Source organism: Macaca thibetana, chromosome 5, assembly GCF_024542745.1.
Source record: "Macaca thibetana thibetana isolate TM-01 chromosome 5, ASM2454274v1, whole genome shotgun sequence".
Lineage (NCBI taxonomy): Eukaryota > Metazoa > Chordata > Mammalia > Primates > Cercopithecidae > Macaca > Macaca thibetana.
Window position 1 is genome coordinate 137,912,521 of NC_065582.1, and position 24,179 is coordinate 137,936,699.

At 35.9% G+C, this 24,179-nt stretch overlaps 1 protein-coding gene across 19 annotated transcripts in view; it reads left to right on the forward strand.

Moving 5' to 3' along the window:
- The window catches only part of FRYL (FRY like transcription coactivator), a 287,021-nt gene that overhangs the window by 237,315 nt on the left and 25,527 nt on the right, over positions 1–24,179 (forward strand). For all 19 annotated transcript variants that reach the window (XM_050790052.1, XM_050790064.1, XM_050790057.1 and 16 more), the window contains 10 exons: positions 886–1,493; positions 1,778–1,875; positions 6,070–6,240; positions 7,160–7,300; positions 10,488–10,685; positions 13,513–13,674; positions 13,797–13,871; positions 14,209–14,385; positions 18,251–18,454; positions 20,166–20,333. In XM_050790052.1, coding sequence (XP_050646009.1) covers positions 886–1,493; positions 1,778–1,875; positions 6,070–6,240; positions 7,160–7,300; positions 10,488–10,685; positions 13,513–13,674; positions 13,797–13,871; positions 14,209–14,385; positions 18,251–18,454; positions 20,166–20,333 — 2,002 coding nt within the window. The remainder of the gene's footprint in view (positions 1–885; positions 1,494–1,777; positions 1,876–6,069; positions 6,241–7,159; positions 7,301–10,487; positions 10,686–13,512; positions 13,675–13,796; positions 13,872–14,208; positions 14,386–18,250; positions 18,455–20,165; positions 20,334–24,179) is intronic.

Below are 24,179 nucleotides of genomic sequence, written 5' to 3' on the forward strand. Positions count from 1 at the left end.
TTTAGCAGTGCTGTTCTTCTTCTAATGTGCTGGTTAGAGATTTTTCTGCTGCGCCACTTCATTCCTGCCACATTCAGCATCCTATTGCTTCCCCAGCTGCCTGGGAGCCTTAGGGCTCTCCCACCTTTCACATATTGTTCCTTCTCCCTGCAGCAGCCTCTCTCCCCAGTTTCTCTGCCTTGCAAGCCCAGAATTGATTAGTCCTTCAAGTCCCGTCCCAAATGTCACTTCCTAGCTAAGCATTTCTAACTCCCTCAGGATAGTGCTGATTATTCCATCCTTTGGGTTCTCACAGTGATTTTTTCATATTTTAATAATAGCAATTAGCGAGCTATAAATTTATCCATTTACATATCTATCTCCTCTTTCAAAAGACTTGTCTAACATTCCTTCCTTTTCTGTACAGCTGGCAAACATAAAAAGCATTCAGTCAATATTTTCTTAATAAAAATTGGATGTGAGGGAGGAGGAGAAATCAAAAATTTTTGAGCTTAGTTCTTTTGAAAAGAGAGTATCATTGACAGAAATAGGGACATGAGGACCATCATGTTTGAGGATAAGACAAATGAAGTCAGCTTTGAACTTAATGTATGCCTAAATCTCAGAGCTGAATGTTGTTAACGTTGAATTCTGTAGCAGAATTTTCTCAGCAAATAGAGCCTCATCTCAACTCAAAGGAAACTGTTAGCCACAGGAGAAAAGGTACTGTTGTACATTTTGTTTGAATTTGGAGGCAAAACTGAAATTTGATTCAACAAAGTCAGGTATACTGAAAAATGATTTTTCTGGTACCAGTTACTATTTTTCAGTGTTTTCAGAAGTAAAATTAATTTAGCAAAAGAAGTGACTGGGTATGCATTCATCTATTTTTCTTTCTTTTTTAAGAACCTCATATCATGATCTTATAATGGGAAACAAGTATGCAGCTAACAGGAAAAGCACTGGACAACTCAATCTAAGCACAAGTCCCATTAATAATAGCAGTTATTTGGGATATAACAGTAATGCAAGAAGTAACTCTTTGAGATTAAGTTTGATTGGTGACCGACGAGGTGACCGGCGGCGGAGTAACACACTGGATATAATGGATGGACGGATAAACCATAACAGTAGTTTAGCAAGGACTAGAAGCCTTTCCTCTCTAAGAGAGAAAGGAATGTATGATGTGCAGTCCACTACTGAGCCTACCAACTTGATGGCCACCATTTTTTGGATAGCAGCATCTTTATTAGAATCAGATTATGAATATGAATACCTCCTGGCTCTCAGGCTTCTCAACAAACTGCTTATCCATTTGCCTTTGGATAAATCAGAGAGTCGAGAGAAGATTGAAAATGTACAAAGCAAACTGAAATGGACTAATTTTCCAGGACTTCAGCAGCTCTTCCTTAAGGGTTTTACCTCAGCATCTACACAAGAAATGACCGTGCACCTCCTCAGTAAACTCATTTCTGTCTCCAAACATACATTGGTGGATCCTTCCCAATTGTCAGGTGATGTTAATATAATTGCACCAGCACTTTGCATTTTATGTAGTGAAATGTAAACTAATCATTTGTTTTGAAATCTACTAATTTCTGCTTTTCTGCAAATAGTCATAGTTTTTATACGCTAGGTAGCTTAAATTATTTGGTGAATGCCAAAAAAGAATTAGAAGATTGAGTATCCCAGGAAATGAAAAGAAAATGGTTTCTGTGAACCATCTAAAAAAAACTTTAACTTTTAAAATAATGTGCAATAAAATTGGTTATTGTTTGCTTTTTTTTTGTTTTGATAGGCTTTCCTCTTAACATCCTTTGCTTATTGCCTCACTTAATCCAGCATTTTGACAGCCCAACTCAGTTTTGCAAAGAAACAGCTAGTCGAATAGCAAAGGTAAGCAAATGTTATGCTGAAAGATAACACTATAGGGAAATTATTTTGTAGTCTATGTTAAAGAAGGGGGAAATCTCTTAAAAATCCTTTTAATGTCACTGCCCATATGAATTTTGCATTTAAATTTTTATTTTTATGCACATAAAGGACTTGCATAGTAATGGTGTAAGTTACAACTGCTCAAATGACAGTAAATAAAATTATTTAATTAGAGTAACACTCCTCTGAGTCTGAGTCTTTTTCTGCTCTTTTTCCCTACTTTTGCCTCTCTGTCTGTCTCTCATTCATTCGCTTATTCATTACCAAATAAATATTTACTAAGCACTGGGTTAGATGCTACAAATACATGTTAAACAAAGTAGATAGTGTACTTTATCATGGGGAATGCAGTCAAGTAAGTAGACAGTAACCAGAGAGTCTGATTTGGTATTTTATCAGGGCGGGGGGAGTATGGGGGGCAGAATACTCAAGGAGCACACAAAACAGAAGTCTTGCTAGAGGAAGTGATATCTAAGCTGACTTAGATCACTATCAAAGAATGGATAGGAATAACCCAAGTAAGATCCCTGGATGAGAGGCAAAGAGGGGTTCAGGGTTTGAAGTTTTCTAGGCAGAAGAAATTATAGATGCAGAGGTTCTGAGGAAGAAGAGGGCATAATATATTTTAGGATTTGGGAAGTTCTCTGTCCCTTTTTGTTTGCCTTTTTTCCTTTTAACACTCTTTCTCTTCATCTTTCTCTACTCCATTCTTTTTTTCTTCCTTATTTGGCTCTTTTACCTTCAAAAATCATGCTGTTTTAGAAGCAGTAATGTAGCTATTTGTAAATCATCTGTTAACATTTGTTCAAAAGTATTATGACTCTTAACCTTAATGTTAGAAGAATGTGATTTTGACATTTTATTTTTTTTTGTAAATCATCTGTTCACATCTGCTTAAAAGTATTATAGCTCTTAACTTTAATGTTAAAAGATTGTGATTTTGACATTTTATATTTTTAGTAGTCCCCTCTCAAGAACAATAAGGAACTCTCAAACAGCCTGCCTTTTGCTTAAATATAATTCATAACTTTTTTCGGTCAGTCATTGAGTCTGGAGGAAAAAAGGCTTTTCAGACTGAAAATACGAACAGTTCTAAGAGGGAGTTATATAAATTTACAGGTAGCATACATATAATAGGAAATCTGGTGAACTTGGGGAGGTGAGTGAATAGGACGATAAGTAAGAGAACTTGGCTAAAGTACTGGGAGGAAAAAAAAAAAAAGGAAGTTTTCTACAGAAGAGAACAAGCAAATAAAATCCCCAGAAAAAGCTTTTTATGTAAGCAATTTTTTTAAAAAAAGCTGAGATTTGATTAACAAGTAGCACAGCAAGGAGAAAGAGCAAGCGTGCAGGAAGCCAAATAAAACCCCCACCTTTCCATGGCCCAGGTTGCAGCACTGCTAAGTGCACATTTATCTCCAGGTGCCAGCATAGTAAAGAAAGAAAATACTGGCAACCCAGTGAATCCCATTAGCAGTAGTAAGAGTAAGAACCTTTTCACATCTTGATAAATAACATTTAATAAATGATATGAAAATATTTAATAAAATATGCCCTTAACACCATCCCCAATTAAATTTCTAAAAAAATTAGATAGGGAAAAGTTCTTAATACAATTATTCTAAAAGCATATATTTTAGAAGAGCTATTATTTTAGCTAATGGAAACATCTTCATTTCTTTAATAGAAATGGTGGTGGGAGGAAATAAGCCAAAAGTTGTCTTTTATTCTTGGTTTTTATTAAACTAATCCAATAGAACATTAAATATCAAGAGAGGGTGAAAATTATGACTATTAGAAATATTGCCTTTTGGAAATGATTACTCATCTAAAACCAACTGCTTGTATTTGCATTAATAAAGTCTAATAGTAATACAGAATTTATTAAAGAAACTTTCATTTTAATATTTTAATGACACATGATTAGAAAATTTGTGTAAACGAAGTTTTTTGCCCTATATGAGGGGTTGGAAAGCAAATATAAGGGGGGAAATGTATATTGGTTTACTTGGGGGTTTCAAGAAAACAAAAGGCATAAATCCCCTAAAAAGGAAAGTAGAAGCATTTAAAAGTAGCAACTGGAATGCGTTAAATGATTACTGCCTGCTAAATGCTGGGATAACTAAGGAGTGTCGCCTCCTAGCCTAAAGGATGTTATAGCTCCTTGAATATCGAGCTGCTGATATCATGACCACAGTAGGGCCATGGAAATTCCCAAATTTCTTTTATGTTTTTAAGAAATCAGATATGGTCTTCTGTGATTCATAAATTGTTCTTAAGTCTGTTTTCTTCCTGTTGGACAGCACACAAAGGTTCCCTCTCTGTATGCTTTTAGCAACCTGCAGGATGTGAATTAAATTGGTTCCTTAATTACTCTCTCACTTATAACTGTCAAGAGTAATTTTCTGCCATTATGTGCTCCTTCGTTATGCAAATATCCCTAGTTCTACTGTTTGTGCCTTTGGAGAGCACAGAATTTCAAAATGAGGCAACACTTAGGACAAATATTTTTCTCTTTAGTGATTCATTATGGCAAAAATAGTATGCTAAAAAAGTTAGTTATAAAACACTCTTTTTGGATCATATTTTAACCTGGCATTTCAAAAATTCCAGATGAATTTTGGAATTTTGTTCTATTATTAAATTTTGTTCTATTTGTTCTGTCACTTGTTCTATTATTAAATTCCACAGTATATATTCCAAGGAATTTTCTCCCTTTTCAAAAAATAGGTTTTTTAAACTCATTCCTTAAAACAATTATTTAAGAATATAAGAATTCTCTAAGAATGTTTTATTCTTCAGGAAAGTTTTTTATGTTTTAAAGAATTTAACAAATTGTGAAGTTATAAAATTATGTGATTTTTAATAATATGTTAAATTATTATATTTTGAAATGCAAATAAGAAATACTAACCCATTTTTTCTTTTTCTTTCTGGTGTCTGTTTTATGGGTAAAAGACTACTGCATGAAATCAGCTGGTTTTAATGATTTTATAAAATAACTTCCCAGGTACTACTGGGTTAATAGTCTATGCATGACGTTGCATAACCTTTATATTTTGTGCTTGTTCTATGGTAGTGTCCAAATGATGAATTTGAGGCACTCCAAGCCTATTAAACATCTTCTGAATTACCAAAATTAGTGATATTCATTTGAAAGTTGAAGATGTATATATTTAAAAGGACAGCTTCCTTACCAAATGCTGTAGGTAGTTGTAAAAACACATACAAAACATCAATAAGATAGAAGAACAAGGAGAAGGCAAACTAAAAGCAGAAATGGCAAGGAGGCTAGCCTTTTATGACAGATTGGTATGTAAGAGTAGCATGGCCCTTTTCCAGTTCTGCACAGCTCAGGTATCCCCTGGGAGAGGCCAGGGAACATCCTCACCAATAACCCAGGAAACAAACAGACTAAGAAGTGCATTAGGTCAGTAAAATTCCCCCCAAACATTAGTTGGTTCAGATTCTTTAACACTGTATCAAACAAACTTGAGAGTCAGTACATTTTGGAGTAGCCTCTAAAAGATTGACCCAGGATCTTAGAGCAGCTTTAGGTGATTTCCTGAAAAGCAGTTTGGGGTCCACCATGCAGATAGTCATCCATTGGAGATTCTGGACTCCAAATTTTATCAGAGCCCCAATGATGTCCTGTGACTATGTCACACATGTTGAGGCTGTTTGCAACTGACTGCTCTACTGAGATACCCCAGACACAGCTGGAGGCTGAAGCATTTCCTCCCAGTCACAGCAGTTCGGAACCTCCCTGAGAATTCCCTAGTTGTGTCTGCCTGTGTAGGTGCTTGTGCACTGATCCATCCTGGATTTGACAAAACAATTCCAAAATGATGTCCCGAGTTCACAGAAACCGTACATGGTTTCTGCCAGAGACAGTTTACAGATCTTCAGACTGAAGAAGGCCATACTATTTAGTACCCACAAAGACATTAATCCTCTTTCTATATTATCTCTTACTAGTCTCTGAAGAATGCCTTGTGCGTTTTTCTCATTTCACTTTTCTAACGTATTGAAGTAAAATGCATTAAAACCAACATACATCTAAATTATTTCATTAAGCAAATACATTTAGCATAAAATCAAGTTAAACTTGTGTCTTTATTTTAGGTGAATGAAATAATTTTATTTGTTTTCTAGGTTTGTGCAGAAGAAAAATGCCCAACACTTGTCAATCTGGCACACATGATGAGTTTGTACAGTACACACACATATTCCAGAGACTGTTCTAACTGGATCAATGTCGTGTGCAGATACCTGCATGACTCCTTCTCAGATACAACGTTTAATCTTGTGACTTATCTTGCAGAGGTAAATTTACCTAAAATATTTTCTTATTTACTATATATATATATATATAAATTTTTTTTAACTATTCTGTGGCACCTTATCAAGTGGATTTATTTGCAGAAGCAGCAGTGGTATTAACTGATACTCAAATTGTCTGAGAGTCAATATAGTTAACAATTTTTTAAGATAAAAATGTAAGTACTTCCTTTCAAGTGTAAAAGAAGTTTTTATAAAGGTGGGTTTTTTTTCCATGTCCAGTGTTTATATCCTTATTTACTGTCCTTAAGTCACATGAAACTCAAAATAATATACACTTTACCTAATTAAAAATGGAAAATGAGTTTTTAGTGGTCCTGATCATAGAGAATGGTTATAATTTTTAGTTTTACAAAATTAGGTTCTAGCTTAGAAATCTTTTCTAGAATAATAATTATAGCATACAAAAGTATTTCTTTTCGAAAAGTTTTAACTTTTATGATATATTTGCTTCCTATCTAAAATAGGAAGCAAAAAATGGATGATAAAGTAACCCTAGAATAGCACAAAAAGTTAATATTTATTTGATGCCTAAGAAGTATCTTTATGCCCAGAAAAGTAAATTACTAAGTAGATAGGCACAAAGAAGAAGTTAAAAGCAAGAGATTCCTAGTCACTGAAAATGTTTGTCAGTTTATAATAAAGTAATACCTATTAAATTAGTTAAGGAAATAAAACACCATGATTTAGATGAAAAGTTATGGTCTAATTCTGCTTTCTGAACCAAGGAAAAATAACAGTAATAGACACTGCCTTTCACTTTATTAGTCTCTAGATTTCTAATTCACCTAACTGTAAACTCATAGACTAAGTCTATGTTTTTCCGCCTCTTAAATGTAAATATTGAGTTTTTATTCAACCTGATTAAAGTATACTTTAATATTACTTTTAATATTATTTTTAGCTATTAGAAAAAGGATTGTCCAGTATGCAGCAGTCATTACTACAGATTATTTATAGTCTATTGAGTCATATTGACCTGTCTGCAGCCCCAGCCAAGCAGTTTAATCTGGAGATCATAAAGATTATTGGCAAATACGTACAGGTGAGTGACCACAAAACTTACATATAACATTGTTCATCTCAAAATGATTTATAATCACACAATATTGGAAATGCCTTAAGTGTTGAAGAATAGGGAAGTGGTTCAACCATAAATAATGTTTTCAGGATATTTGTAGTATGCAAAATGTTCTCAATATAAGTGACAAAAACCAGAATCTGAATTAGTATGATTTCTAGTTTTCATATTAACAATTTCTATAATGTTCTGTAATGACTGGAAGGAATGCATATTCACATTGCAGCAGTCAAAACTCTGGCAATTAGGACTGTGACTCATTGGTTGTTCTTGTTTTTGTTTTGAGATGGAGTCTTGCTCTGTTGCTCAGGCTGGAGTGCAGTGGCGCAGTCTTGGCTCACTGCAGCCTTTGCCTCCTGGATTCAAGCGAGTCTCCTGCCTCAGCTTCCCAAGTAGCTGGGATTACAGGCGTGTACCACCACACCCAGCTAATTTTTGTATTTTTAGTAGAGATAGGCTTCGCCATGTTGGCCAGGCTGGTCTTGAACTCCTGACCTCAGGTAATCTGCCCACCTCAGCCTCCCAAAGTGCTGGGATTACAGGCATGAGCCACTGCACCTGGCCTCATTGTTCTTTCTTTCTTCACACCTTTCTGTTTTAACGAGATTCTACATAGTAGGTATACACTACTTTTAGAAACAGAAAACCTCCTTGAAGAGTTTGCATTTTAAAGATTTTTTTGTGTGTCTGATAAAAAGTGCCAGATATTTAAAAAGTGGAAAATTAAACTTGATTTAAATGTAAATGATGACAAGTCGGCCTGGTCTTAACTGAATTTCAAATTTCACCTTTGAAATTCAGTTAAGCTGTCAGTTTGAGCTAGCAGTTAAGAAAGTCATTGCTGAGCAGATCAGTAGGATGGATACAACTCACCAAAGAGAACAAGCTCATTAACAACCTTAATAGATTAATATGTTGTGTTTATACTCCAGTTATGTTTGCATTCACTAGAGCAAAACTTAGAATGGGATATACTTAGCTGGCAAGGAATTTATTCTAGTTTATATCTGAAAGCAATAAAACTGTATTAAAATGTTTTCAGTGATTCAGTTATGTAATCCAGATTACCTCTAACATTCCCTTGAAAATCAGTGATGGCCGATATCCAAAAAACGGAAGATTTTCTGGTGGCCCTGTTTATCTTGTGGCTTACCCTTCAATGAGTGAGGCTTTACCAGATAGCAATTATATCTCTTTCTAAAGCAGATTTCTTTTCTTCTTAAACCTTAAAGAAAAAAACTTATAAAATATTTGCTATATTTCACATAGAAACATATACCACATTGAATTTACTACCTTATGAACCATAGGTACATTTATTATGTTCAGAACCACAAGCTCAACTTGCCAGTGGACAAGCAGGTAACCAGAAGGAGCATAGATTTGTGGCTAAGTGAACTGCACACTCTCCATCTCAAAGAAGCAACACAACTTAGCTTCCCCTGGTGGTTTTCATGTTAGAATATAGGTCCAGTGTGGCCAGACTTCTCATTTTAAGAGAAGCTGGAAATCTACCTTTTTCTGTAAAATCTCCTGATTTTAAAATGTTGACTTAATTTTTTTTCCAGATTTCCTTGTAAATGTGTGAATCAAGATCATGTTTAGCTGATGGCTCATCACAGCGGCTGGCTTGTGCTCTATTAAACAACTGAATATTTCACAGAATTGAATTATTGATAATCTTTTACGTTTAAACACAACCAGCAATATAATTTATGAAAACATCCTAAAGTTTAGCATTTCATGATGCCCAGAGATAGTAATTATTTCTGTCAGAAAAAAGTGATCATTATTTCTACTTGGTCATGATTATGTTAAATATAAACTTTTTTTTATTTTTGTTTTGTTTTTTTTTTGAGATGGAGTCTCACTCTGTTGCCCAGGCTAAAGTGCCGAGGTGTGATCTTGGCTCACTCCAACCTCCGCCTCCTGGGTTCAAGGATTGTCCTGCCTTAGCCTCCCAAGTAGCTGGAATTAGAGGCACATGCCACCATGCCTAGCTGATTTTTGTATTTTTAGGGGAGATGGGGTTTTACCACATTGGCCAGGCCGGTCTCAAACTCTTGACCTCAGGTGATCTGCCGCATTGACCTCCCAAAGTACTGGGATTACAGGTGTGAGCCACTGCTTCTGGCCTTTAAACTACTTTTTACAGTGCTGTTCTTAAAATGTCACAGTGTCATGTAGACCTTTTTATTATCAAGTATTTTGTGTTTTAGGTGTCTTCATAGCAAGATGTTATGAACTCAGTTGGATAGCCCAGTTCTGCCAGAGATTTTTCACTTCCTTTTTTTGGTGTCTTAATGGTTATTTTTCTTTCCTCAGATATCAGCTGTGAAAGAATATGTATAATATAATACAAGGTTGAGATGTGATTTTTGGTATCCTAAATAAGAAGTAGTTTTTTCTATGTATCCTTTTCAGTGGGTGGTAAAAGAAAGATACCATAAATTCTTTATCAACATTGACTCTTCTCTACATGTACATCTATCTCATAGATCATCCCTAGATTTTATTGGTAGGAATATACAAAACTAAGTCAAGCAGAAAAATTTTTTTTAAATAGCCAAAATATGTAGGGAAAAAAAACCTCACCCTACACAACTCAGTAATCCCTGAGAACATCACTTTAGCATGGTATCTACTGTCAGTATTTGGGGCCTGGGCCATCAAGAAAAAAAGTCTTAACTGTATTTTAGTATTTTAATATCTTTATGTCTAAAAAGGAAGGTATTTGTTAAAAAATTTTTATCTGCAAAGTCTTAAAATACTTAAATTTTAGAGTCTCAAAGCTATAAACTTCATTCACCTAAAAGTTGATGTATATACAAATCTTTTGTTTATTACTACTGCCAAGTTACTATATTAGTCTGTCCAAATTAATGATAACTACAAAGCACTTATTGGGAGAAAAGCAAGATATTTCAGTTGGGTAGCATTATTACACGTACGGTATCTGATAAATCTAACAGTACAAATAATAACTTGTGTTTTCTTTCCTTTTGTAACTCAGACCTTTCATTAAGGATCTTAAAAATGAGTAATTTTTACAAGCATTTTTGTAGAAATAATATTTTCATGGTGTACAGTAAATTGTTATTAGTTGAATGTGCATTTGTAACTTTTACGTGTCAATTATTTTTTAAACCAGAGTCCTTACTGGAAGGAAGCCCTTAACATATTAAAGCTGGTGGTGTCACGCTCTGCGAGTCTTGTCGTACCCAGTGATATCCCCAAGACCTATGGAGGAGATACAGGTTCTCCTGAAATATCCTTCACTAAAATTTTTAATAATGTTTCTAAGGAGTTGCCTGGGAAGACCTTAGATTTTCATTTTGATATATCTGAGGTAAGATGCTTAGAAATTGATGAAGGTACTCTACTAGGAATTTTCTTTTATTTATTCATTCTTTCATTTAACAAACATTGATTGAGCTCATACCCAGTGTTAGACAATATGATAGCTGTTATGAACAACAAAGTGGGGTTTGGGGGAAGGCCTACTGTTAGAAAGCTTACTGTCTGTTAGGGAAACAGACTGTATATTCCCCATCTAAAAGAAACGTCACAACTTAGCTTCCCAACAGTGTTTAGCTTAACAACTAAACATTGTGATCAACACTCGGCTGGAATAAATTAAAAGTGCTCGGGGAATATGTAGCATCCATCTAAAGGAGTGGTTTCAGAAAGGAGTCAACATCTGAGCTGAATGTTGAAAGACAAGTAATCCTAGACAGGCACCTATGGCAGTTTGGGGAGGGTAGGTTAAATGCAAAGAAATGGAGAATGTGTGAATGAAGGCTTGTAAGTATGAGAAAGAGTGGTGTTCTGGACACTTCCAAGTATTACAGCATACCTTGGTCACAGAGTTCAAAAAAATGCAACTAGAGTGTGATGACAGATGAGGCTGAAGGCATAGGAAGGGGCAAGCTCATGGGGATCTTGCATTTCATAGTAACAAGCTGGTTTTATCTAAACCAGCAGGAGCTCTTAAAGGATTTTTAGTTGGCATATTAGGGTTTGTGTTTTAGGAGGATCACTCTAGCCATAGCATAGAAAATAGAGCAGGGAGGAGGAGAGGACAGTTGGTAAGGAATCTGTTAGAAGAATTTGGGCAAAAGATAATGTGGGACTGTCCCAAGACAATTGCAGGGATAATGAAGAAGGAAGAGAGATGGTTTACAAAAAGACCAAGGAAGTAACTGATGGGATTTAATGGGAAAGTGGGGAAGAGGTATCAAGGATTTGATGAATGGCCTTGACAGGTAGATGAATGTTGCACCATTCAAGAGAGTGGAATTGCAGGAACAGATCTTATAGCAAGGAAGGAGAGGGCAATGAGTTCCGTCTTGGACATGTTGACTCAGAAGTGACCCAGAAACATACTAAAGGAGGTGCCTGGTGGTCAATTAAATTTTGGGATCTGAAGTTTTAGAGGAAAACTTGGGTGGAAGTAACAAATTAAGGGTTTCAGTCTTGTGTAAGTGGATGGCTGAAACCATGGAAGGAAAACTAAAAAGAACAGAAGGCAACAACTAAAGGAAACCTGAGAAACTGGATATTTCAGGACTAGACAGAAGCAGGGGCCACCAGTCTGGAAGGAACCCTGGAGCCTGGCTATGCTGCATATTAATAAAAATCTCATTTAAAGATTTTTCATCGTTGCTGAGAGTCCCAATTTTTTTTCCCTCTGACACCTGAGCCCACTCTTGGTGCCTTGGTGCCATTGAAACGGTCTTTCAGAAACCAAGGGAGGAGCTTTTCAAGAAGGAAGTTATCGATCAAGTATTGTAAGGTTGAGAAAGATTAAAAATTGAAGCTCTACTTACTTTTTTGTTGATTAGAATTATATAGATAAATGTTTTATTGCAGTTTAATCTTGGCATTAGAATTTATCCTAAACTTTATTTTTTTATATAGAAAGCATATTTGTTACTAATTTTTTAGTTAATAATATCTGAGAATTTCTAGCAAGATGTATGTATAATAGCATGGGAATATGATAGAGAAGCTTGGCTTTTCTTTTCCTTCTGATTCAGAAATTGATCGTATAACTTAATTATGTTATTTGAAGCAGTGATGCAAATTCTCAAAACATTTTGTATACTTAATTTCAGTTTGTTTCATCAAAAATTCCTCAGTACCTGCCATGCATAGGCACTGGAGATATACCAGAGATATAGAGGCAATCACACATGGTCCAATGGATACATGTGTAGTAGGGAAGTCAGGCACATAAACAGTTTACAGTCAGCATGTTAACTGTCCAAGTTTGATTACACAGAGGTGGTGGTAGAAGAGAAGGCCTCCTTAGAAGTCTGGAGTCATCACTAAAAGATGATTAGAAGTTTACTTAGTGGATATTCCATGCAAAGGAGCAACATAAGCTAAAACATGGGTCTATAAAAGAGCATGGTATGTTTGGAAAACAAGAGCAAGCTCAGTTTTGCTGCTGTGTGAAGTTCAGAGAGGGGGAAGTGGTCGTATTTGAGGCTAGGGAGAAGAAGGATGATCAGTTGAGTATAAAGGGACTCGTACGACATGCAGATGAACTTGAATTTTATTTTCAAATGCAAATTTAAAACACTTTACAAAGTCAAATATAAATGAGTTTTTGATTATCATAGAATTTTTACTGAAATAAATTTTGGAAGTATTACACATCAGATTTGTAGTAAGAATCTACATGGAAATGTTCCTCTTTTGTTACTTATCTTCAGTATTTGCTAAACCACATTGCTGAGGCATACTTAACAATATGCATTGAAAAAGCGCCAAAATTTAACAAATATTAAGTCTGAGTGGTAAGAAAACAGATGATTTTATATTTAAAATATAAATCTTTTTTATATTTTCTGAGTCTTGGGTATATTTTATAATCGTGATGGGGAAAGGTGGAGGTGGTGGTTTTTAAAGAATGCAGATTATATTTAAAATAGGAATAAGCTTTCTGATAACCTCAGGTGTAAAATTATTATTTCTAATAAAGCCTCTTGATTAAAAATGTATATATCATTACCTTTGATCTTTGTTAACATCTACCTCATGCAAAGTAATTTCTCTCCTCATGTTGTTTTTTTGTTTGTAAAAAATATTATAGGTGCACTGTTAACCCTTTTAAGTTTCTTCTATGTTGAAATATTTGAGCCAAACACTGACATTTTGTTTCTGTGTAGACACCAATTATTGGAAACAAATACGGTGATCAGCACAGTGCAGCTGGAAGAAATGGGAAACCAAAAGTTATTGCTGTCACTAGAAGTACTTCCTCAACTTCTTCTGGTTCTAATTCTAACGCCTTGGTTCCTGTTAGTTGGAAAAGGCCACAGTTATCACAGGTACATAAAGAATATCAAAATGGAACATTCATAGAAGAATCAGTTTTGTTATATATATGAAAACTTGAGAATTTGTCTTATTTTATCAGTAGTCCTAACATTTTAATTTTTCTTTTCTTTAGCGAAGAACAAGAGAAAAGCTAATGAATGTGCTTTCTCTCTGTGGTCCAGAATCTGGCCTTCCAAAGAACCCATCAGTGAGTAATCCTGAAGGCTTGTGTCAAGGTCTTAAATATCATGTTATTCCATGAAGAACTGATCTGTCTCCTTTCTTGCCTTTTCTAATTTACCTTACTTACGGTATTAACTCAGAATGAAAAAAAGATTTCTTGTCTCTTGTGACACCTGGCAACCAACTAGTGTAGCAACTAGTGTTGCTAACTGGGTGTTCAACTAGTTAAACATGAAGACCAAATTTAAGCTCTGAATGCATTGAAGAATGAGGTCTGCAGTGGCTTTGGGGTACTGATATCTCATATGCAGAGTGACAAAGCTGATGGATGGACTTTTTTTTTTTTTTTTTTCGTTCATCAGGTTGTATTTTCTTCTAATGAGGATTTAGAAGTCGGTGACCAACAGACTAGCCTGATTTCTACAACAGAAGACATAATTCAAGAGGAAGAAGTAGCTGTGGAAGATAATAGCAGTGAACAACAGTTTGGTGTTTTTAAGGATTTTGACTTTTTAGATGTTGAACTGGAAGATGCAGAGGTAAGGATGTGGGCTTTCTCTGTTAATATTTATAGAACAGTTGTATGAGAATTAAGGATTTGATCAGAGGATCTTATTGAGGTCAGTGTAAGGTCAAAAAGGTAAAAATCTCAATTAGGAACTAAATTTGATTACCACAATTAGTCAACAGCAGAATAAGTCTGAGATAAAAAAGAAACATTCCATTTTTCATCTTTATCTTTAAAAATATAAAATTAAAAAATGGATTTCTTCAAAATCATTTTCAGGGTATGCTTAGACTTAAATGTTTTGCATAATTTGTCTTATAAACTAATATGCAGCCAAATGGTAAAAATTTATATGAAAATTGATTAAGGACAACTTTAAAGAAAGTTGCACTTACCACTAAATTGACTATCACAAAGGGTTTGGCTTTCTAGAACTCTTCCCTTTGGCAAATGACTGAGATTCCTTCTTTGACATTCTGAATCACTTTCTTCTTTATGATGTAGGTAACTCTCTCAAATGCCTGATTTCATTTAATACTCAAAGCATTTCTCTTCTAAATTGATTGGTCTGGATTATATTATATTGGTAGTTATGTCAATTTGGATGCTTTCTAAATGGAATTTATAACTCAAAAAGTAGATTTATTAGCCCACAAAACTAGTTCAGAATTAGAGCTTATATTTAATAGATATGGTTCAATGAAGTTTCTGGCTGTTTATCTGCAGTTCTCTAGGCTCTCTGCTTCTCTGCAAGTGAGCTTGACCTCAGACAGCAGCAAAACAGTCATCATTGCTGGGTAATCTTAGCCCCACAAACAGCAGTGTTTGAAGGAAGTGAGGGTCACATCCAGAAATGCTCTCAGAAAAGTAAAGAAGTTGCTTTCGTAAATGCTCTTAGCAAACTTCTTGTCACATGTCATTGGCCCAAGTTAGGACACATGCTACTTTCTGAAACAACCACTCTGGTAAGTAGAATAGGATTGCCCTGATTGTCTTAGGCTATTAGAGATCCATTCCTGTAGCTGAGCTCAGTTCCCTAAACCACAGTCTCTTAACCCTGAAACTTTATATCAAATAGATTTTTTTTAAAATTCTTCATTTTAAAATTGCTACAAATATCTGTATGCAAGAAGACCAAAATGCTTTAATACCAAGTATCTATGTACCATATATTGATGTATCTTTTTCTGAAGAATCAAAACTCATTCATATAGCTCAAATACATTCAGCTCTCATATACATATACATATACTACTCATATAGAGCTGATACACATTCATCAACTCTCATATACATACACATATACAACTCATATACAGCTCATACACATTTATCAACTCTCATGTACATATACGAATACAACTCATACACATTCATCTACTCTCATATATATATATATATATATATGCAACTCATATACAGCTCATACACATTCATCAGCTCTTCTTATAGGGGTGTTTCCTTTGGCTGTAATAGGTGAGGTGGAGGAATGAAATGTAATGCACTCTCCCATATCACACTGTTCATTGTCCATGGAAGACCAGTTTAAGGAAGTAAAGTTTCCCCTCCTCAACATGCCTCAGTACCCCCTGCAGATGTGAGGATGTGACCATGGTGCCTCTAAGTAATGCAAATGCCTTCATGTCAGCTTAGGAGCTGTGTAGGCTCCTATGGAATACTCCACCATTTACATTTTCCCAAAGACACAATTGTATAGGTTCACAGGAACTCAAGAACAAGTATTATTCAGCACCTTTCAGAGCAGAAGCCTTTAAACTTTTTTTGACACTAATCCACAGTTAATATATTTTGTATCACATCCAAGTATATATATCTTTAAAAATAAAAGTTTCAAGAATATGCATCCAAACTCACTGTTATGCATACTGATATTTTCTATTCTCTTCCTTTCCATTCTTTTTTTTTTTTCAAAAAGTGTATGTTACCACCCTAAAATTAGTTTCACACTCATCATTTGAAAAAATATATGGTAGGAAATAGAACAGACTTGCACAACCAAGTAACAGAGTGGAATAGGTTAAAGAGACCTGCTGCCCTACCTAAGACCAGGAGCAGCTTCTAAACTCTTCTGTAGTTCTTTGCTTTTTTCAGTCCAGAATTTAGATTTCTAAAGGCAGGCTCTTGACATTTTTGTAATGGTAAGGTTATTTTTCTTTTTGTTTGCCTCTTTTTTGTTTAAAGAGAACTGTAAATGCTTTCAAGTTCAATCAGTGCTCTAAAATGTCTGTGGTAATAAATAAGGCTTTTAATAGAACCTTAGTCAGAATGAACTAAGGGTGTTCATTGTAGTTCTGTCTTTAATTCAAGTCACAGTAATCAGGGCTGGGGTGGAGCATGCTAATGTATCCCCATAATTAGGCCAAATCAGTGATACAAATTTTCTAAAACCTGGATGTAGTCTTGTTTAAAACATGGTAACAGGAAATACTTTGATTGCTACAAAACAAACTTAACCACTAATGAAAATTATAGTAAAATATCTCCTCATTTTGAAAGCCCACAGTGCATATTCGTTCACTCACCAAATATATATTGAGGGCCATTGCCATTATGTGTTTTGATACATAATAATATTTGAAATGATATGTTCTAAGGAAGGTGGTTTTCAAACTCTGACATGCAGAGCCCTAGGGCTTCCAAGATATCTTCAGAAACAGCAGGGACGGATTCAGAGACCCAATGGACCAACCTCCTGTACACCTTCAACCAGAGGAGCTCTGGTTTTCTTAGTTTTGCACAATTGAATTCCATCTAAAATTTCATTTGAAATAAGTATTCTTCTGCTTAAAAAAAAAAAAAAGGTTTGAAAACTTCTAATCTGGACAATTCCTGTGTAAAGGCATACAGAAAAAAAAACATATTTTGCTAGCCAGCTCAATATGGTTTGTTTTATCAGGGCCTAAGAAAAATTGTAAGGATTATATCCTTACAAAAGGAGGAGCAGCTTAGAATAACAGAAACATAACTTATATAAATCCTTAAGTGGGAAAAATTGAAATTTGTCATATTTCCTCTTGACCTTTTGAAATTGGCAACAGTTATGTTTTGTTGGCTGTGATCTTGATTTTAAATTATATTTTATAGCAAAAAATGACCATTGAATTTAGCCAGAGCCATCCTACCAACTAAAATAATTTGTGACCTTGTATGTTGTCAACTGCATGTGGGTATTTGAAGTCAGTTTTTGCATTGTACTAAGTCTTAAACCTTTGTAAATCTTGAAGATTTTCTTAAAGTTTGTGTTGCCAAAGTGTATCATAGAAATGTTGTTTTAAGTGTCTGTCTCTGACTTTTTCATAGCATATTTTGCATAAAAAAAGGTTTGAATCACATGTTGACTTTCTGCACAAAGCTTAATCCAGAGCTTGAATCAGTCTTTGGGTTTGAGAAATCACAAAGAGTTTGCCCCGAAAGTGTAGTGTATATTTAAATGTTTGTCTTCGTTTTTTTCTAATTCTGTGTGTTTTCCTTTTTGCTAACCAGGAGCTGCAGGTAAGTTGCAGCCTGGTGTTGTGTATTGTTTATTTGTTGTCATCTGTGATGTATTTGTCTTCTTTGTGGTCTCATTCATGTTTGTATATTAGAATAGAAATGACTTAGATAGTAGATTTAATTGGTCCCCAGTAATACAAGATAGAAAGTCAAGAAAATTATTTAGTTAAAACACGTTATCAACCAAATAATTTTGATCTTTTAAAATATAAATATTTGATGGTATGTTAACAGTTTAAAGAAATTGAAGGGCTGATTGAATCTCTGCTTTTAATGATGCATTAAGTATTTTTCATCTTGGTATATGTTTTTCTGGTATATTACATTTAGTACATTTAGAAGCATGTATTTAAGGTTTTAGAAATCGTGTCTTGCTTTTCCAGGGTGAAAGTATGGACAATTTCAACTGGGGAGTTCGCAGGCGCTCACTAGACAGTATTGACAAAGGGGACACTCCATCCCTCCAAGAGTACCAGTGCTCTAGTAGCACCCCCAGCCTGAACCTCACCAATCAGGAGGATACGGATGAGTCCTCAGAAGAAGAAGCGGCACTTACAGCAAGCCAGATACTCTCACGCACACAGATGGTATACAATTCACTTTTCTTACAGTGACAGTTGGTCTCATTTTCCTCTTAACTTCCAACTTCATAATGATTATTTCTTGATTTTCCAGTTTTCATTTCAGTATGGGTGAAATGCACACACTGAAATGAATCTACAAGATTGCAGCAGTAATGGAGTACCGTGTTGTTATTCGTGACAGCACTAAACTTACTAGGTTGATACTGCACACCTGTTAGCTGCTAAAACGTAATTTCTCTTGCTTCTTTCCTAATCACAGTGAGTTGTTTTAGGCCCTATTAGAGGCCTTCAGTGATAACATACTTTTGGTATCAGTGTGAGCACTAACACCGTTTAATTCACTGCCTGCTTTTCTTTCCTAGTTAGTGTAGTGTGGAAAGACAGAGCACAAGTTTGGTCCCTTTCAAGATCAAGTAAACAGTGAGTGGAAAATGAAAGCTGCAAGAGTAGGCTGTTATTTCAGAAGAGTCAGGGTGCAAGAAAGCCAGGGGTAGGGTTGGAACTTGAAGATGGCACTGTAAAGAAGGAGAAGGCACATGGAATAGCTACCCTGGTACATGTAATAAGGAAGCAACCAGTGGAGACCAGGCACCAGCTATGGTTACACAGCTCTTACATGAATGCCTCCTTTTTTTATTCTTTAGGGACAGGGTCTCGCACCATCACCCAGGCTGGAGTGCAGTGGCGCAACCATAGCTCACTGCATTCTTAAACTCCCGGTCTCAAGTGATCCTCCTGCCTCAGCTTCTCAAGTAGCTAGGACTACAGGTGCACACCACATAGCCACAGCTAATTTTTAAAAATTTTTTGTAGAGATGGGGTCTTGCTATGTTGCCCAGGTTAGTCTTGAACTCCTGGCCTCAAGTGATCCTCCCGCCTTGGCCTCCCAAAGTGGCGGGATCACAGGCATGAGCCACCGCACTCAGCCACTTACCTTTAATTTAGATCCGTTTGTTCCACTCGACCTGCTGGCAAAGTGCTGACAGTGATGTTGAATGGCAGGGCCTGAGCTGCTTTAGGCACAATGTCAAGTTGTCGGTTTGTGGTTGGCGTCCAGTCATCTCTCGTTTTTTTTACATCTCATTGGTGTCCCGTTTGTCTTTCCACTAACTGCCCCTCTCCCATTTAAGTGTTCAATGACCAACTGCTGCTGCTAACAGCAGCAATAATATGTTACCACTTACTGACTGTCTACGATGCACCTGGCCCTGTTCAAGGTATTGTACATGTATTAGTCACCATAACTCTCCTCCCAGCACAAGGCAAGTATGGTTATTGCACATCTGCAGATTACATGTCTCAGGACACATAGCTAGTAAGTAGATTTGAATCAAGCAGTCTATCTCTAGTGCCCATTCACTTAACTGTTCCACATAAAGCTTGGTCCTCCATGAATGAATTTGAATTCAGCTCTAATATGAATTTCAGCTCAAGGTTGTCATAGTTACATAGAGTTCTTCCGCTTTGATAGTTTTTGTGTAGCAAAATTTAGCCCGTATTAATGCGTACTTAGTTCTACCGAGGGGTTAGCTGCTTATCCTAACAACACCCATTCTGGTATAGACTGGAAGGAAAGAAAGATGATTTTAAGAATCTCAGAAACTCTTTATAACGAAGCCCCTAAAATATTTTATGATAGAGAATGTTTCTTGTGGCTTTTGTGACCATCACTGACTCATAAATGAATTCCTCATTTTACTGTTTCTCTTTTTAGTTAAACAGTGATTCTGCCACTGATGAAACAATGCCAGACCATCCTGACTTACTTCTCCAGTCTCAAGATTCCATTGGCAGCATCACAACAGAAGAAATGCTTCAAATCAGGGATGAGACCCCAACTTTGGAGGCTTCTCTAGATAATGCTAACAGCCAGCTGCCTGAGGTGGGGAGAAATGCGGGCTGGTGCATGGCCAATCTGGGCTCTTTTTAGCACTCTTTTATAGCTCCCACTTTTCTTTCAAAAGAGTTTTGAAATTGATTTGTTTCCAGTATTTCTAACCTGTTGAGTTATTTTAAATGAAATAGTCAAATCTGATTTTTTCTTAAGTTGATAGATGAAGGAAATGACCTACAGGTTAAAAATAATCTTGAATGTTTTTAACGAGCAGTTTGCATTGCAAAACGTGGTGAGGTAATGTACAGACGCTTCTATGGGGTTGGCGAGCATCATCTGTTGCTCTGTATTTTCTTAGAAGGACCACTTTGGGTTTTTTTTCTCTTTCTGCTTTGTGTTGGGTTTATGTGATTGGTGCTGTGATTGGGATTAAAACCTCAGGCCAGCTGTGTTAGCAGTTGTTAAGTGAAATCTTTTAAAAAGACTTTGGAACCACTAGTATTGTGTTTTTTGGAAAGGCCTGTGAGAAGTAAGCCAGATTTGAAGCTAATGACTGACCAAAAATAAGTAAGTATTAGTGTTTTTTTTTTAAGATTATTATACTTTAAAAAAATGTAATTGCTATAGCTCTGTCATATGTGCTTTTTTTATTCCTTGGTAAATATTAGGAAATGCTATATTTTGTCACTGTCCATCAAATTAATGTAGTTATTAAATCTAATCTAGGTAACATCTTACTATTTTTGTAAGGTGATAAAACACTGTCATGTTCTTGTTAGGCTGACTCCTGTACATATTTCAACTTTAACAGTAACCAGACGTATTTTGAAATGAAGGCATTTTGGCTTCCTTATTAGCAAGCCATCTTTAAAATGCTCATACTCATATGGCTAAGGTTTAGATAATTCAATTCAACAGATATTAATTGTGGTTTCAGTAGATGCCAGGCATTCAACTAGGTGCCAGAAAGAATAGGGCATGGATGGCCCTGTTGTCAGAGAACATTCTCTTGCTGTCTATTAAGGAAGACAGAGAAGGCTTTTAAAAAAAATTGCATTTCAAGTCAGGCACTGTGGCTCACTCCTGTAATCCCAGCACTTTGGGAGGCCGAGGCGGGTAGATCACGAGGTCAGGAGATCGAGACCATCTGGCCAGCATGGTGAAACTCCATCTCTACTAAAAATACAAAAATTAGCTGGGTGTGGTGATGCGTACCTGTTGTCCCAGCTACTCGGAAGACTGAGACAGGAAAATCGCTTGAACCCAGAAGGCAGAGGTTGCAGTGAGCTGAGATGTCACCATTGCACTCCAGCCTGGCAACAGTGCGAGACTGTGTCCCAAAAAAAAAAAAAAACAAACAAAAACAAAATAGAGAGATCAAGACCATCCTGGCGAACATGGTGAAACCCCGTCTTTACTAAAAATACAAAAAATTAGCTGGGCATGGTGGCATGCACCTGTATCGCTTGAATGTGGGAGGCAGAGGTTGCAGTGAGCTGAGATCACACCACTGCACTCTAGCCTGGCGACAGAATGAGACTCCGTCTCAAAAATTAAAAAAAAAGAAAAAAAGAAATTACATTTCAGTATGGAAAATTCAATAATAGGTTCAAGGCTTTATGAAAACTGAGAGAAAACTGATCAACTGTGCACTGGGGGTGATGGTAAGAAAGGACAGGTTTCATGGCAACTGGGACATTCCAGGCAGAGGAACACAATGTAGAAAGGGATGGCAGTGTGAAATAGCATGGTATGTCTAGCTAAAAGCAGGAAATTGAGTATTTCCAGAGAATAAAATGGGAGGAGGAAGAGGAAGAGCAATAGGAGCGATGAATGGGATCCAAGACAGGAGAAGTCCTATATGCCACACTACAGACTTAGACTTTATCTTGAGGTAATAGACAGGAGAAGTCCTATATGCCACACTAAAGACTTAAGACTTTATCTGGAGATAACAGAAAGACATTCAAATTTTTATTATTTCAAGAGATACCTATTAAGTAACATGCACTGTACCAGATACCAAGATGGACCCACATGGCATGTGAGCATTCATTTATGTGACCAATATCTACTGAGCCGCTACCTCGTGCTAGGCACTAGGCTAGGCATGGGGCCCATGGCAACTGTGACACAAACAAAGGCTTTTGGTTTTATGGAGCTTCATTCTAGTAGGAGAGACAGATAATAAGCAAGTAAAACAAAATATAAATAATATGTCAGAAAGTGCTTATCTTTTTCATCGTACTAAAAAAGTCTTAACAGTAATGTGGACTTGAGTGAAGGAGAAAGTTAGGGGTAGCATTTAAGGTGAAACCTAAATGACAAAAACCAGCCCACCCCTTGAAGCTTTGGAGGGAGAAGGTTCCAGGCAGGGGAGGCAGCAGTTTAAAAGGCCCTGATACATCTGAAGTACAGAAAACTGGCCAATGAGGCTGGAATGCAGTGAACAAGGAGAGGGGTGGGCCAAGGTGCTGTCATGACATGTGTCACAGGCCACACAGCAGGTAACCATCGAAGAAGAACATGATCTGATTATTTCTTAAAACTTTGGCCTTTTTTGTCAAAAATGGAAAGTAGGTTCTAGTCCCTGACAAATAAAGCTTGCAGTTAGGGATAATCACAGAAGGGTTGCAGCCTCATTGTTGTTATTGAAGTCTCTAAGGCAGAGGCATTGAGGGTGGATTGGAGGAGATGAAGGAGCTAAGCTGGAAGAATATTAGCAAGAATTTAGCAGGGCCTGACTAAGGGCACAAACATGAGAAATGTTTACAGGAGAGAACTGACAGAATTTAGAGATGCATTTTAAATAGACTATATTCCTTTCAGTTGTTGGGAGGTTTATTAGTTATTAAGCCAAACTACAGTGCCTAGTTTGGATCACACCATACACCGTAACACCAGTGGATGAGAATGAAAGGGATATTTTGAAAGCATGGTATTTCATTTAGAAACAGTTCTACTGATACTAAAATTATCACCAAAAGAATGGCTATCCACAGGGAATATGACAGCCTTATATCTGTTGGATATATGGCCTAATTTGTTTTTCTCTGTTTTGCCAAATAGTGTCAAATGACCCAAAATTGCCTCTTGTACCAAAAAAAAAAAAAAAAAAGTAGAAAAGCACCAAGATATTTAAGTAAAACCATAATTATTTTTAAAGCAAATTCTTAAGACAAAGAATATAATTAATTTTAATGGGTGAAATATTTTGTGAATTAAAGGAATAAATCCACTCCTAAAAATGTTTATTTGAATTTCTTCCCTTAAATCATTTTAATATTGGAAAGATAAAATGGAGTAGACTAAAGCATCTCTTGTCATGACAAACTTTAGAGCTGGGTGTCCCTTTCTTCTCCGTAATATACACATGTTACACTCTGATCTCAAGAGGGGATTAAGTTCTTCACTTGTATTTACTCACAGAGGGTTTCTTTTATTATTTATGATAGCTTCGAATCCAACTCATGGATGACAAATTATTCCTTATAGGAAAGAAATCTCTGTAACAAAGCATGTGTGCATGTGTCATTGTCTAATAAGGTGAAGTACAAGAAAATTTGATTTCTCATAATCTACATATAAACAATGGAATCCATTTTATCAGCCCCAAAAGCACTTTCTTCATTACATGTAGGCATTACTAGAAAATTTCATTGTATATTATATGATACTAACTACAGATAAAATATCATCTTGAAATTATTATTCAAGAAAAAATGACAATCCACTGCAAGTGTGAACTAATGAAAAGTGAGGGCATCGAACTAAGTTTAGGTTGAGATAACAGTATGTTCGTGTTGATGTAGAAGGAAAAATTCATGCCAATAAATATTCTAGGTATAGAAATGTCTCTAGTACTGTCACATAAATTATCTTCCCAAATAATGA